This window comes from Alosa pseudoharengus, unplaced genomic scaffold (genome assembly GCF_046254945.1).
Source record: "Alosa pseudoharengus isolate Yale_2024_CS ecotype anadromous, Long Island Sound unplaced genomic scaffold, YU_APseudo_1.1 YU_APseudo_1.1_scf_13, whole genome shotgun sequence".
Classification (NCBI taxonomy): Eukaryota; Metazoa; Chordata; class Actinopteri; order Clupeiformes; family Clupeidae; genus Alosa; species Alosa pseudoharengus.
Window position 1 is genome coordinate 18,958,889 of NW_027468598.1, and position 16,093 is coordinate 18,974,981.

Genomic DNA, 16,093 nt, shown 5'->3' on the forward strand with positions numbered 1-16,093 from the left:
TCGCAGTTCTGTAATACATTCCATTTGTTCTGCCAGGCCAAACTACCCGAGTGGTGGTAGATTGGGAAAATTAATTTCCATGTGTTTAGAATCACAAATATACAACTGATGATTGATTATTCCTCACAGCTCATGGGAATGGATGGGAAATGTGCCTTCCAGCAACCTAACCTCATATATGCTCAGCTGCCTTGAGTAGGCAGCACAAACACAGATTAGGTTGTGAGCTAAATATGAATGAGTGCAGTAAATAATTTAACCATCTGAATCCAAGATGTATGTCAACGTGAAGCTGCCGAGACTGGATGACTGGGTTAAGGAGACAAGTGTGAGTGTGTGTGTGTGTGTGTGTGTGTGTGTGTGTGTGTGTGTGTGTGTGTGTGTGTGTGTGTGTGTGTGTGTGTGTGTGTGTGTGTGTGTGTCTGTCTGTCTGTCTGTCTGTCTGTGCTAGCCTAGGATAAACACCACATTCCCCGTCTGGCAGCTGCAGTTAGGAGGCAGTGGGACAGAGAAGGAACCAAGCCATGACAGGGCCAGCACTGGTTGCTAAGCTACACCCTGGGTAGACAAGAAAGGATTTTTCTCATAGACAGCCTTTGTGTGTGCATTATAACGGCTAATACAACGCTTATTGCCTATGAGCTCATGAGCTCATTGCCTTTGCTGACCAATAGGAGAGAGAGAGAGTGTCGGTGGATGGACATCTGGATTCGGATGTGTTTGAACGTGTCTACAAACTCATGTGGACTATTCAGGCCTGATTTGTATGAAGTAATGGTCATTAATAATACAAACAACACCTCGATCAATGAGGACACCATGACGGAGTTCTTACCCGGCGTCTTCTGAGGCTGGCGGGACTGGTAGGGGAAGGACTAGGAGACTTTCCTGACCGCGGAGTGGACAGCTGACTACCAGCCGTGCCATTGGCTGCAATGACAAGAACAATACAGACTATGTAATTTATATGATTAACATATAGAATCACATATAGAACAACACAACATTACTTTCTAGATGCCATGCTTATTCTTTTAAGAACTGATTATGTCAATAGTAATACCATGATAGATCTACAAACACAATATAGACATGTACACACAATGCATCAAAATATTAAGTTGTAAACAATACATGGAAAATGTTCTACATACAGTCACCAAGAGTAACTTAACAGGTGAGAAAAACCTTGCAATTTTTCAAATGCTGATATTGTCATCAATATGCAAAAGAGTAAAAGTGACATCATACAACGCTTCCTTTCACACCTGTGATTATTCCAATGATCAGATACTATAGATAACCTAAAAAATCCCATTCTCCCTCACTCATTGTATCAGTTTGATGATTTTCTAAATTCAAAATATGGATTCTTTTTTTATTCATTCCTCCTTTTCAATCGTTCAATGTTTCCAACAGTCTGTCTTTTTCTCTCCCTCTACCTGTCTTTCTTTCAATCATTACCTCTATCCGCATCACTCACTTTCTCTCTGTCCATCCTTCTCTCCCTCCATCTCTCATCTCTCTCTCTCTCTCCCTTACCTTCGAAGCACAGAGCCAGGCTGCCACATAGAGCTACTCCCCCCTCGCTCATCTCCTCTCTGCTCAGCTCAATAACCATGAATGAACTGCGCCAGCGAGTGGGAGCGGTAAGTAGTAAAGCTCTCGCCGCCCACCCATTGGCTGCCTCGTCCGCCTGCGTCTGTATGACATCAGCCTGGCAGTGTTGGGGGGGGGGGGGGGTTGTATATCAAAGCCACATGAAAGGGTCCATTAAATGGTAAACCGTCTCGATAACTACAAGTGGACTAGTCTACATCAATAAGCTGCAGAGAGAAGATGAGCACCCATGCGGATTGAAAAAGCAAAAACATGGCTACAGAAAAAAATAATCCCTGATGACAATCCCTGATGTCATACAGCAGAAGAACTCTGAGATTAGGGTAAACATTCCAAATAATGAAATGATGTGTGATGACAGAAGAATTGATTCAGGGGCTGCTCGAGGAGATGCTTTGTCAGCAAAAGAGCAAGAAACTTTCTTTGCTTTCTTATTCCTTTTTCAGTTTCTTGATTCATTTGAGGCAGCCAAGAAGTGTACCAAGAAGTGTGTCTGTGTGTGTGTGTGTGTGTGAGGGGGGGGCACAAGCCTTTTAAGACGACACACTCTTAGTCTTACTCTTACCTTAAATAGCCAGAGAGTAGTCAGAAGAGATGTGCATGTGTGACTGTGCATGTGAATAATACATCACGTCACCATCTGCACAGCCTTATTTTAGTCAGATGTTGTGTCTTGCACTCAACATGCAAGCAAGCTGGAATAAGACATTGTCAGACAGAGAGAGAGACAGAAAAGCAGGACAGATAAATAAAGTCTGTGAATCAGACAGTCAGTGAGCCGAGGTTGGGAGAGAGACTGTTACAGAGAGAGGAAAGAAAATAGAAGAGACAGAAAAGAGTGAGACAATATGAGTGTCTTTTTTCTGTGGTGAAAACAGACGCTGAGGATCCCCTTGCCCTTTTCAGATACGACCGCCACCACCGACGGTGCGCGAGATGAATAATCTGCACGGTAGGGATGACAAATTAGGCAAGGAGGCTAATGCCACAAAAATAATGATCTGCTTTCCAAGCAAAACAAACTGTCCACCGAGAGCCAGTGAGAAACTTAGGCGGCCCTTACTCTCTCAAGCACGCCTGGCTAGTTCTGCTCACTGCAGAGCAGAAGCGTGGAGAATGTTCAAGAGTTTATTCTTGCCATTCACTCAAAGAGATGAGAAGAGAAAAAGGCACACACACACACACACACATTAAAACACACACACACATGCGCACATACATAGTAGAATGGAGAACTGCAGTTAGATGGATAATGCACTCAATTCAACTGACCCAAACGTGAATCATTAGGATCTCTGTGTAGTGCTTCTTGATAGTATTTTGCATAATTTTCTAGGATATGGAGTCACAGTTAGTGGAAACACTTATTTAAAAAGTCATGAAAGTTCAGTGTCTTCAATCTCATGCCCACTACTGTAAAAATGCACTTTAGTATTCATCAGTTTATTGACTGATGATGTATGAATATGAGATGTATTTGACTTGATGCTGAGAACTAACTCTTCTATATGAGCCATTACTACTTTACAGTTGATATTTTTCAGCACCATTCAAGCCATCTCACAATGATCCATTTGCACGCCATAAATTTGCTCGCAAGTGCTATGCCTTTCCTTATTTAGACTCTTCAGCTCTTCTTCTACTTGGCTTAAGTGCCTCATATAAATGTAAGAATATATTAATCATGTATTTAACACATACGAAAAAAGTTTTGTATGTGTTAAATACATGATTAATAACAGTTTTCCAAATTGTCATAGGCCTCTTGGCCATTTATGAACACTGTTAATTTTCTCTCTAAGATTATCATGCCTGAGAAAACTTTTGATAATTACCATATGCCTCTGATTATGAGGCATGTCTAATGAACTCTCTCCGTATGGGTAATGTGTGTCTGTGTGTGTGTGTGTGTGTGTGTGTGTGTGTGTGTGTGTGTGTGTGAGTGACTGTCACAGGTGTGTGTGTATGCCACAGGCATTGTTGCTTCTTGAGGAGGTTTCAGCATGACGCAGAAGCTCCCAAGCTGTTCAGTGTGCATAGAGACACAACTCACACAGCCTCAGGTCAGCACACACACACACGTGAGCGCGCCGCACACACACACGCACACGCACACGCACACACACACACAGAGTGTTGAGGCTGATTTGGAACGTGAATGCTAAACTCAACAGGCAGCTTCACTGTTGAGAGCTGTTCAGATACCGTCATGATCTACAATCTCTTTATCTCTGACATTCATTACAGAAATGGTCTTTTATGACTTGCTGTGAGAAGTCAAGTAGTCTTAACTGTCTGTGCTACTCTCAACAGCAGGCAACCAAATAAACACTCTCTATTTATTGCTCTTTCTCCCTCTCTGTTTGTGTGTGTGTGTGTGTGTGTGTGTGTGTGTGGTGTGTTTATTATCCATACCAAAAAGAGAACGTATTTCTCAAAGATCGACATTACTTAAGCTTAGCCTGTGCCTCCATCACTCATAGTTCCATCAAGTAAGGCCAAAAGAACGCCTTGAGAGAGCAGTCAGTCCAGACACAAATAAAAAGACTAACACAATTAAATGAGTCAGAAGAAGGTTTGCTTCCTCAGGTGAATCTCTCGAAATTCACTTTTACCATTGCAGCAGTTTTTAATGATTATTTTAATATTTGAAATAAACATTCTGATTCATTGATATTGATTAAATATTTAACACAATATTTCCCTCACACTAAAACATCATAACACCTGGTTGTCAGATTAAGTATGAAACTGAAGACACTGTGATTGCGTCAGCAAGCAAATAAAAAAATGGGTCCAACTATGATTTAATTTGCCATGTGGGGCAACTGTCAGCCTGTTTACAATTACAGTTCGACTTCCCTTGAATATTGGAGAGAGAGAAAGAGAGAAAGAGAGAGAAAGCGAGATAGAGTGAGAGGCCTCACTCAGTCACCACTCACCCACTTAATGAATTCCCCTGCCAATAAGTATGGCTGTGTCCTGGTCTCAGAAACCCATCTAGCAGGAGCTCGTATCCCTGAGCACTACTGTAATTGACCATGACATATTTCCTTCTTCATAATTACACCTTCACTTTGATCTGAGATGTGATTGAGTTTTCAACAGGCAAAATCTGTTTAGACTCACTTTCTCTCTCTCTCTCTCTCTCTCTCTCTCTCTCACACACACACACACACACACATGCTTCCTCACATCATTTGTTCTACTTTCTGTCTTTGGTGCGCGTATCTGTGAGGGGTAGAGGCAGCTTTCTAGCGTCTAACACCTCCATTGGCCTGTGTTGACTATGCCTGAGGTTATGGAAAAGAACAGAATGTAATTGGAACTTCAATTTCAGGATCTGTTTCATCTGGGAGGTAGGACAGAGGACTGAACCAGCTATAATGACATGCTTTTATGATAGCTCTGGAATGTTGAGCTGCCAGACACTGTCCAACCTCAAAAAATATTTCTCATGGGTCCTTCCTTTAGGTTTAATTAAAAAAGAACTGTCCACAGACAAGGAATTACTTGTATTAATAAGTTATTTCTAGAAGGCAAGGAACCAGAGAAGTGAAGAGAAGAATGTTCAGTGTGTCCCTTAATAACCTACTCTGAGCCTGCCTTGCAAACACTAAACAATTCACCTCACTGGTTGAATTCAACTTCATGTTCATTGAGTGAAGAGTTTTTTTGAAGTATCATGCCAAGAGATACATAGGGGTGATGACTTTACTCCTGGCACCGATCAACAAGCCACTCCGTGCTCTCTCTCTTTATCTCACTCACTCACTCTCTCACTCACTCACTCTGTCTCTCTTTCTCTCTCTCTCTCTCTCTCTCTCTATCTCTCTCTGTCTCTCTATCTCTCATACATACAAAACACACACCCGCAGACCCTCACTGCGCACAATATTAATATTCTGCCTGAGGAGATGAGGAGTGCTGCTTGGACAAAGGAGGCAGACTCATTAGCCCACTGAGCACGGAGCTGAAAACCACAGTAGACAGACAGGCAAACAGACAGACAGACCGACACACACACAGTATGTGCATTAGTGCGTGTGTATGTCTTAATGTGTGCTCATGTGCACTTCACAACTGTCTCTAAATGAATGTCTGTATGCCTGTCATTTGCAGCATGTATCTTTGAAGGTTTCATACAGAATGTCTAACATATTAAAGGCCAATACATCTGTGTACGAGAATATGTTCAGGAGAGAGTGAGACACAGAGAGAGACAGCGACAACCAGAGTGAATGATATAGATGAAGAAACAAGGGAAACCTGTGATAACTGTCATTACTCTTATGTGTTTGCTTGACCCACATTCTCTAGGACCCGAGATTCTGTGAGGATCTGCCAAACTCCAAACATCCAAACAACCCAGATTACTCATCTCTTACTCTGTGTCATCGCCATGTCATTCGACAGAAAAGGGTACAGGATGTGAGGCATCTGCTGTGGTGGGGGGAAAGGGCTATTGTCCATGATTCTGTTTTCCTCAGAATCATTAGCCTGTTTTAACAGAAACTCTTCAAAAACAGTCAGAGAGGAAATGTGCCATGCTTTTTCGGAGTATCAATGACGTACATTCTGTTTATCAGCATCAGTGCCGTGGGAGTTCGTTTTCAGGGTTAGGACAGATTGTCTTACATGACAAATACTAATGCAACTTCAACCCTTTCAAACATTTTCAACAACAATGTTGGCACTCTATCTTGTTCATGCCATTGTTGCTATCAATCAAAGCTTTCTCCAATCCACCTGTTCCTCTTAAAGAGACTTACTACTTATGAAGTATGCTTTCTACTTTAAGTACTATGTAGTTCTGTGGTCCAGCTCAGACTACCATGCAAAAATAATTTTAAAAAAAGCTTAATCGCTAACTACATCTCCCCAAGACATGACTTAGCATGCCAGAAAACCTTTCATCAGTGCAAATTAAGCTTTTGCTGGTGTTTAAAGGAGAATACCGCCGATTTTTCACATAGATATCTGTTTCTCGAGGTCACCTCTCAATATGAAAAAAACAATTAAAACAATCGGTTCTACCTAGCAACTCAAACTGCTGCAGCCAACAGCTAGAGCTGCCAGGCAGCTACTGTACTACACACTAGGGCAGGGGTCGGGAACCTATGGCTCGCGAGCCACATGTGGCTCTTTTGGGAACTGCATCTGGCTCTCGGACAAACCTGCCATTTGTTTACTCAATAAGTCATGAATAATTTTAGTACTGTATTAAATTAAAAATGGACCTACTGAAATCAAAATGTTAAAATAGTGTTCGAAATATAATATATGTTCACGTAGTTTAATCCATCCCATGTCTGTTCTCTACCGCTGAAGTTCACGGTTACGTCGATGTACTGTACAGATATGAAAAACGCGTTTCTGTGCCGAGATAACATTCCATCCGCTGATGCTTTACTTAAAAATTCAGCTAGCTAACGGTTGTATCCAAAACAAAGAAAATGGCGAAGAGAAAAAAAGATGAACGAGAACACTTTAATTGTTATTGTTGATGTGTGCGCTTGCTGTAGGCTAGATAAGGAAAATGTCAAAAAGGAAACGTCAGTGACCACAGCTTGCGAGCGCGAACACAAGCGGGCTGAAATGGGAAAGTTTCCATCCGAAGACTGATTCTGAAAACGCGAAATGAACTGCCCGTTATATATCGCACACTGCAACGAGTTAGTATTGCTGTGTTAACCCTGTTCGGTTCCACTTGCATATGAGAAATCTTTCTCACATTTGAAAAATATAATGACAAACCTGCGCTCACGTTTAAGGGCAATTCCGCGCAAAACTCCACATCCATAACGACAACACAATGCCATGTTGGCGTTATGGATATATGACAGTTTTGCGTGGAGTTGCCCTTAAATGATGACAGCCTCAATTCTTGCATGAAACTTCACCTCACTGAATATGAGCCAGCCAGACTCCAAGGCCATCACCAAATCTAATGTCATGTCAGTCACCATGTCATGTCATGAAAATTGAGTGTTGTGTTAACTATGAGGTTACTTTGCATACCAAAAGAACACTGGGAAAATAGGGGGTGGTGTTTAGCCTACATGGGAAGCCTAAGGCCTATACTTCTGTCATTCCACTTTACATTTCAAGTTACTTTTAAAACTAGTAGAACATGTATTTAAAAATCCTCTGTTGAATTAAAGTAAATGTACGTTAAATATCTAAACTTTTTCTTGTAACCGTCTTTATGTGGCTCTTCTGAGATTAAAAAAAAAAAAAATTGGTAAAAGTGGCTCTCCAGGCAAAAAAGGTTCCCGACCCCTGCACTAGGGGCATGAACAAGGGGGCTCATGATGGTTTTGCTGGCCTGTTCAGTACTTAGATTGCCAGACATTAACCAAAATGTATACAAACTAATACAATTCCCACACTGCTGGAACTTTTTAGATGGTCAAAACAACATTAGAATAGATTTTGGACCAAGACAGCAGCTCACTGACAGCCATCTGCCGTCTGGCCCTGAAATGACGCGGATCTGATCTGATTCGACCCGCATCAGTCCCATGGTCAGCTGATCTGTCGTGCAGGTGCTCTGTTCTTCTACCCTGCCCTCTGCAGTTCTATCTGAAAGGGGATCTCACAGAACCGGCGCCTCCGGAGACAATCTGATAATACTCGCCAAGAACCAGAGCAGAGCCTAGAGAGAGCCCACTCCCAGGCCCAGTCAGTCGGGCTGAGTGACTGATGGAAATTGGTCGAGAGAGTTGGGGTTTGGCGCACCTGGGCCAGGCCTGAGGGCAGCAGAGGAACAAGATCAATGCCGTCCAATTAGGATTAATTTGTTTGTTCGCCGCTGACAGCCCACTCGTGGCCACTGATCGAGGAGAAGGGAGTGAGTGTGTGTGTGGGGGGGGGGGGGGAGAGAGACAAAGCTAGAAATGTGAAGGACGGAGGAGCACCTCTCTCTGCTCGCCGTTTCCACAGCAACCATAATCCTCTCATCCTAATCATCTCTTCCTCTCACTCTAAGTTTTAAGTTTGATTTCTCTTTATCTCTTTCAAATTCAAAGGGCTATACAATATTGGCAAAGCAATATGATGTGTATAACATCACCAAACAAAAACTATCAAGGAAATGAAATTATTTGACAAGGGATAGGTTTGGAATGATAAAATACAAAAGATTTTCCTATTTTCAAACCTCAGTAAACATTGCATTAGAAAAATAAATAAATAAATAAATAAATAATACAAAATAAAAAAAATTTGAAAAAATAGATTGAAACATACATGCATGTGAATGAAGAACATATTCACACACTCTCTCTCTCTCTTTCTCCACTCACTTCACCTAAAATCAACAGAGAACGATGCACACTCTTTCCTGGTTCTTTCAATCCATTTCTCAGAATAAGCTTGTTGTTCTTCTTCCTCTGTTCTTCCTGCACTGATGCCTCTCATTAAATCGCCAGTTGTGACAGTAAACAGGAAGTACGAAGTTGTTTAGAAAGGCTCAATTTCCTGTCAACACACCTGAGTGGAGCAGCTGGTGCTGGCACAGCCTGAGTAATTGCTTACTTTCTGATCTTGTCACCTCTACACTTGATGACCCCTGTGACTAGAGAGAGCCGAGTTGTTGTTACTGACAGGAAGGGATACATCGGACGCGTAAAAACAATTTTAGAAGACTGGTCTATTTTTTTCGAACGTACGCGCCGTTATCACGTCTGGTGTAGCTAGTTCCATTGATCATGGTGGAAACTAATTGTTGCAGCAGCAGACACTATGTGAATGGAACGCTTCAGTAACGCCCCCAGTGTAGGCCCCCTGTGATCTTCTGTGTCAGAATGGTGCTGACATTCGAGAGTTAACCCAATAATGGAACACAGGGTGACTGAACGCCATGACCGGAAAATAAAACCTATCAAGCTACAGGCGTTTCTTTCCAGTCAAATCTTTCCAGTCAAATAAAGCACTATTATTTCAAGAGAGCAATTGAACAGGGCAGTTATACTTTATTATTATTAGGGGAAATGTAGTATTTTTCTTTTTATTTCCAATTAAACTGTCCTTTACAATTGCTAAAAGAAAAGATCCACTTCTAGCCTGATCGATCTGAGCTCTGCACTGAGAGTGGTTGTTCACATCTTCCTGTTTGGAGTAAAACAAATAATTCAAGCTCTAAACTGTAAGCTTGACTTCTATCTGTGTTGCTGTGAAGCTTGAGAGTATGTTGTGAATTCACATCCTTCTCTCTGACTCATTGCTAGTCCTACTCACATTCCTGGGGCGCTGGGACAGATTTGGTTTGAGCTGCTGAGCTGCTGATTCACAATTCAATAAGTCCACCAACCACCTCCGTACACAGTCACATGCAGTCTCCTGGGTTCTCACACAATCGCTCTACAACTCTGCTAAGGCTTTCACAACAGATGGTGCTGTGCTGAGATCTGAGTTCTATTCCCAGTCCTGGCAGCAAGTATACTACACTACACTGTGCAGCAAAACACTAACACTACAATAGACTACAGAACACCATACAACATGACATAGCGCTAGCTATAACAGCAATAACTGCAATACACTACACAACAAGGTTACACAAGGTTATCTATACTAATACTATTCAGCACTACACTCAATGTACAGACAAAACTGCTTTTGTAATTGAAAAGTATCCGATATAGAGATATTACACTATGACCACTCAAAAGTCCATGCTAAAACAAATCAAAAGAAAAACAAAAATGCAAAAACAACTAATGGTGCAAGAAGCTGTGCAGAAGACTTCAGTTAGACCTTAGACCTAGAGTCTTGGTAGCTCACCTGCCTAAAAATGCCATGGTAAAATCTCATCCTATTTCACTTCCATTTAGCTACGTCTACAGTACATGGTAAGCTCAGGTCAGCGTTGTCTGCTTTCTAAAATGATCCATTTGGAGCTTCAAAGAGCTCCCTAGCAGTGCTGGGGGTGTGGGCAGCATGTATGCTTCTTTACCTGAGCCTGTGGAAGCGGGGGACTTGCTCCTACGTGATGGCCCACCGCTCCGGGGCGAGCAGCGACCCTGCATGGAGGAGATGCGCCCATAGGATGTGGACTTCACCACACGGCACTCTGGAGAGAGAAACGAGACAGGCAATCATCACCCTTTTGCCTAAACTCAGATGCCTCCATAAGAAATTGTGTTGAAATATGTTTAGATTAGATTCAACTTTATTGTCATTGTGTGCAGAGTACAAGTACAAAGACAACAAAATGCACTTTGCGTCTAACCAGAAGTGCAAAAAAGCATAAAATGCAATGTGATAGTAGACAGGTGGTGCATAGACAGCACACGATATATAGTGCAGTGTAGACAGTTTTGTGTAGAGTTCCCACAATGAGCCATCAGAGTCAGCAGAGCAAACACATCCCAACAGTTTGATTTGCATCCCCTTTCAGCATCACTAAGGATGGATCACTCAATTCTGACAAAAATAGATCAGAACTGGTGTACAACCCAGACAAGATTAAATGGTTGTAACAGAACCTCCCATTATCTAATGAATTCCAAACTCTGGACTACATTCTGGACTCCCCTCTCAATCCCTGTATATTGAGACAGCGAAGTATAATGGTTAATTAACCAAAATGACATAATATCTCTCTCCCTCGACCCTCTTTGACAGGCATGTGTTTATTGGCTCTGCATAACGAGGATGCGAGCGAGGCGAGTGCTACCTTTATAGCAGTGCTGTGTTCACCACACCTCACTGCCACCGCCAGTGAGTAATAGATTCAAATTTGTGCAAATGAGGAGACAGGCAGACGGCAGTACATAAATGCCAGGGCTCATCAGGAGCTAGCCTCTGAAGCTTAGCTTCCCCAGCTGCACTCAGCTGTTCCGTAAACAGAAGTTCCAATTCCACCCCCAACCCTATAGCACCCCACCCAACCCATTAATGCCAATGGCCCCTGAAAACAAGCTTTGAGGTGCACCTCCCGGCAATACAGTAAAGGTTTATGGCGGATGCTTTATCTGCCCCTCCCTCCCTCTATTCCAAATTAATTCTGATTTTCTTTTTATGTTGTGAACAAAACGACAGTCTAATCACTGAATGGAGAACACTGAGTAACAGACAGAAAGGCATATGATGTGAAAATATATGAGACGAGATATCACTGGAAGAGGAAACAGCATACAATCTAACTTAGGTAAACGTATAGGGTTGCAATAAAGTCTCAGGGATCCTTTTATTACATTATCTAATTTAATCACAATTGAAGTTGTGCTGCAGCTGTTGAGAAGAGATGCAACACCAGTTTGTTTACCATATGATGTGATGCTCTGACACATTAGTGACATTTAGCATTTATCATTAGTGACATTTTTGCCTTCATTACAGTGTCATTTACCACAACATCTACTTCAGCCTTTACATACACAGCAGCTTTTGCATCGGGAGATAATACTTGCTACAAACATGCTAAGAGTCTTCTATTGCAGGGATTCCCAAACTGTGGTACGCGTACCCCCGGTGGTACGCGAGCTGCTTCTAGGGGGTACGCGAGATGAAAAGGGCTATGGCGGACAGGTGTAAAATGAAAATTTTAAATCTTTTGTAATTAATTCATGAATAAATACATAATTTCGAATCAGGTCATAATGATATGGAAACATGAAATTAAAGGATATCATTTATAAACTCTGTATGTGTTCATCAAAAAAAGGGCAGCTTATTAAACATGACGCCTGGAATAGCTAATAGAATGCGTTAGGCTACTTTTGAATGCGTTGGATGGTCCGTGGTCCGTGGGGGGAAAGTTTCGCGGATATAACCGTAAATCCTCAAATTATGGCCGGGTCTCAGATTCGGACAAATAAAGGACGGCCCCCAAATAGTCTACAAGCTGGGGTAATAATTGCCTACATTGTTTTGATTTACCTCAATGAAATAAAATAGCTCTTCTTAATATGTTATATTGTTGGTTGGTTTAATGCTGTTGCCAATGAAAGTCGTTACACTGGGTCTCCAACACATTGCTCTCAAGCTACTAGTCGCTTGCCGCCCCCTTCTGAGCTTGCCAGAGGCTGAAGCAGTACTAGCCTAAATTTAGACACAATTGTTGCCGCGAGGCATTCCAGCCTATGAATAAAAAAAAAAGTAAATCATGCATAATTAAAAAATAACTAAATTTAGGCTACCGTAGGCCTATGCAATAAGGTTTCCAGATTTCAGTGCCCATCAGTCCCAACATTAAGTAATAATCAAACAGTCCAAAAGTAAATTAAATCCCAAACCAAACCAAATCGAACATCTTCTGCTTTTGATAGCCTACCGGTATGCCGCTCCAAATGAAACAAATGTCTCACAATACAACGCACGTAACAAATAAAGGCCTGCCTCGAATAGGCTACAAGCCTGACCCAAATAAAGGCCTGTGCTTTGCGCAGCCATAAATAAAAGACCCCTGCCATAATTTGAGGATTTACGATAGTCTGTGTCCTAAACATTCCTCACCTGTTATCCAGACATGCATGAAAACATTTCAAAACAAAACTCACAGCCATAGGTTATTTTGAAAATTATGCCTTTCTCTTCAACATTGTCCTAACCGTTAAAATGAGGCAGATATGACAAGGCATTGCAACAATGTTTACACTGTAAGGTTGGCTGAAAAGATTATGCAGACTGTTAAGATTGACTGACAGGCGCACGCACACACACACACATTATCAAAATCGTACGCCGGATGCTTTAGGCTAATCTTTCTACATGGGTTTAGTTAATGATCGGGCTATAATAAGACCACACTTTAAAGAAGCATTATGCAATAATTTTAGCAAAAATGACCTTAATTATGCAGGTTGAGAGTTGTTCTGATGGTTCTACAACACTTTCTGGGTCGTTTGGTGGGTGCTTCATCTCCCCCTATCGCTTCTCCGCGGAAAAAAACGAATATGCAACTTTCTGGACCCGGTCCGGGTAAATCAGGATGTGACTCAGCGGAAGTATCCAATCGCGCCTCAAAAATGTAGTCAGATTGTAGTTTCGAAGAAGACTGCAAAACGGATGCTGACTTGGCTTTGTTGCTGTTGAAATTGCAAGTAGCCTACCCATGGGTGAACTTCGTCTTTGTAATGTGGTTTGATAGTCTCTTGAACAATGTGTTTGCTTGACTGTTTTATTGTGAGCCCTGTAGATAGATAGATAGATAGATAGATACTTTATTGATCCCCAGGGGAAATTCAATATGTGTATGTGTTTAAATTGGTTTCTTGATGGCTAGCTCGCTAGCTAGTGGGGGTTTAGCGTAGCAGTCACTTGCTACCGAAGCTGGAGGGGAGCTGTGTAGTGAAAAATGCGAGCCCAAATCCGGCGAAAACCCAGAAACAGCGAAGGAATAACCAGACCTGCATAGTGCTTCTTTAATAGTGGTTGGTGTAAAGACAGGCTTTTGTCGGGACTTGGGACATGCAACTCATGACGTCTGGTCACCCTATTCTGTGTGCTAGTTGAATAACTTACCTTTCCAGATTACATGTACCGGTAAATGTCCATACTGGTTAAGAAAGGAAAGCAAACCAGCTAATAGGCTAACTGAAATAAAAACCATGCCAATATCTAGGTATGGTGAAGGGTATGTGATGATGTGGGGCTATTTTAATTCCAAAGGCCAAGGGAACTTTATCAGGATGCATAGTATCCTGGATCCATGAAATAACTGGCCTTTAAAAATAAAAATCTGCCTGCCTTCTATAGGAATTCAACATAGGGCTGCCAATACTTATGACCCCTGTATTTTAAGGAAGAACATTTATGATACATTATTCATTCACAAAGAAAATTGGTGTTCTTAAAGGATATTTCCTCATTTTTTTACTAAAGGCATTAAGATCAATTTCCAAAAGATGATTTTATATTCCTCTATTTAGTCAACTTTAGCAGAGGTGGCAATAATTCTGTGGGAAACTGTAAATGTGACTTAAAGTACGGTGCAACTTATATATGTTTTTTTCCTCTTCATGAAGTGTTTTTTGACTGATGCAACTAATACTCTGGAGCAACTTATAGTCCGGAAAATGTGGTATATGGTCATATACTATATATCAAAATCATAATAAAGTCAGTGATTTGACTGACAAAGTTTTACATACATCTCCTGTCATCCTGACACTGCTTTCTAGTTGTCCAGTGTGAGTGTGTGCTGTATGTACTGTGTGTGTGTGTGTGTGTGTGTGTATGTGTGTGTGTGTGTGTGTGTGTGTGTGTGTATGCTGTGTTTGTGTGTGTGTGTGTGTGTGCAGTAGGGGTGTCACGATTCTTTAAATCCTCGATTTGATTTCATTTTCGATTTTAAAGTCACGATTCGATTCGATTTTCGATCTTTTTTTAATTACATTACTAAATGCATTTCTTAAGTTGTTTACTTGGTAACACTTTATAATAAGGTTCCTTATTACACGGCTTTTCAGAGTGCTGCAGAATGCTCCATTCACTTGAATGGGCCTTCCCAACGTTCGGTGGTCTGCTAATTCTCAATAACAGACCGTTGCTAAGTATAAGAGACCGCTGTCAAGGAAAATGGGCTTTGTGCTTCTATTTCACGTCTTTCATATCACTACGCAAGGACTGGAACTTCATTCAAAAGTGAAAGCAGACGGTTGATCAGCTGTGTACTAAAGAATGTTTGATTCAAGTTCAGCTTGTGCTGTTGCGAACTAGTTGTTTCTCAGCAAAAGCCACGATGAAACAGTAACAAATAGGCTATAGCCTAGGCAGGCTTAAGAGTCATATTGTGGGGAGTTTATTGTTTCGGTTTGGCAAGTAGCCGTGTAATAAGCGGGATAATGTATAGAATTCCTATCATTATTGGGAAAATAAGTCCCTTCAGGGCGGAACAAGACGGTTCGCCCTGTCGTGGCTTATTTTCCCAATAATGACCGGCGTTCTATTCATTATCCCTTACATAATGAATAGCAAACTAGTCATTACCTAACCCTTTGTTAATATTTGTAAATTGTTACTAAAATATCTATTTGGCACAAGTTAATAGTTACACCATAGTTTCTGGTGTAAAAAATGCAATGAAATTGTGTTTGTAAAGATGTAAATGGCATATCGGACATTGGGGAGGGATTATTGAGGGATTGGGGAGGTGGGTTGTGGTTTAGGCTGTGTAGAGATTGTGTGTGAGTGTTGGGGGTGGTCGGTGTTGGGATTGTGGAGGCAATAAAGACAGAAAACTATTAACTTGTGCCAAATAGATATTTTAGTAACAATTTACAAATATTAACAAAGGGTTAGTTAATGCTAGTATAAATTTGCTATTTATTATGGCACCTCATTATAAAGTGTTACCGTTTACTTTTTTGGCTTGTTTTCAGTTCTGTTTTGGGGGGCTTTTATTTTGAAACCGCATGTTTATTTTGAAACAGTTGAGTAAGTTGCTGTTAACTGACGTGAATGAACGATAAAATAGGCTACTTCCATACTGGAGATTTCAGAGTAGGCCTAGCAGCAGTGGCGT

General features: G+C 41.4%; 1 protein-coding gene across 1 annotated transcript in view; it reads right to left on the reverse strand.

The window, feature by feature from the left end:
- The window catches only part of LOC143121789 (serine/threonine-protein kinase DCLK1-like), a 60,150-nt gene that overhangs the window by 15,419 nt on the left and 28,638 nt on the right, over positions 1–16,093 (reverse strand). The window contains exons 5-7 of the mRNA XM_076282381.1: positions 10,580–10,696; positions 3,826–3,834; positions 836–930 (exon numbers count right to left, since the gene is read on the reverse strand). Coding sequence (XP_076138496.1) covers positions 836–930; positions 3,826–3,834; positions 10,580–10,696 — 221 coding nt within the window. The remainder of the gene's footprint in view (positions 1–835; positions 931–3,825; positions 3,835–10,579; positions 10,697–16,093) is intronic.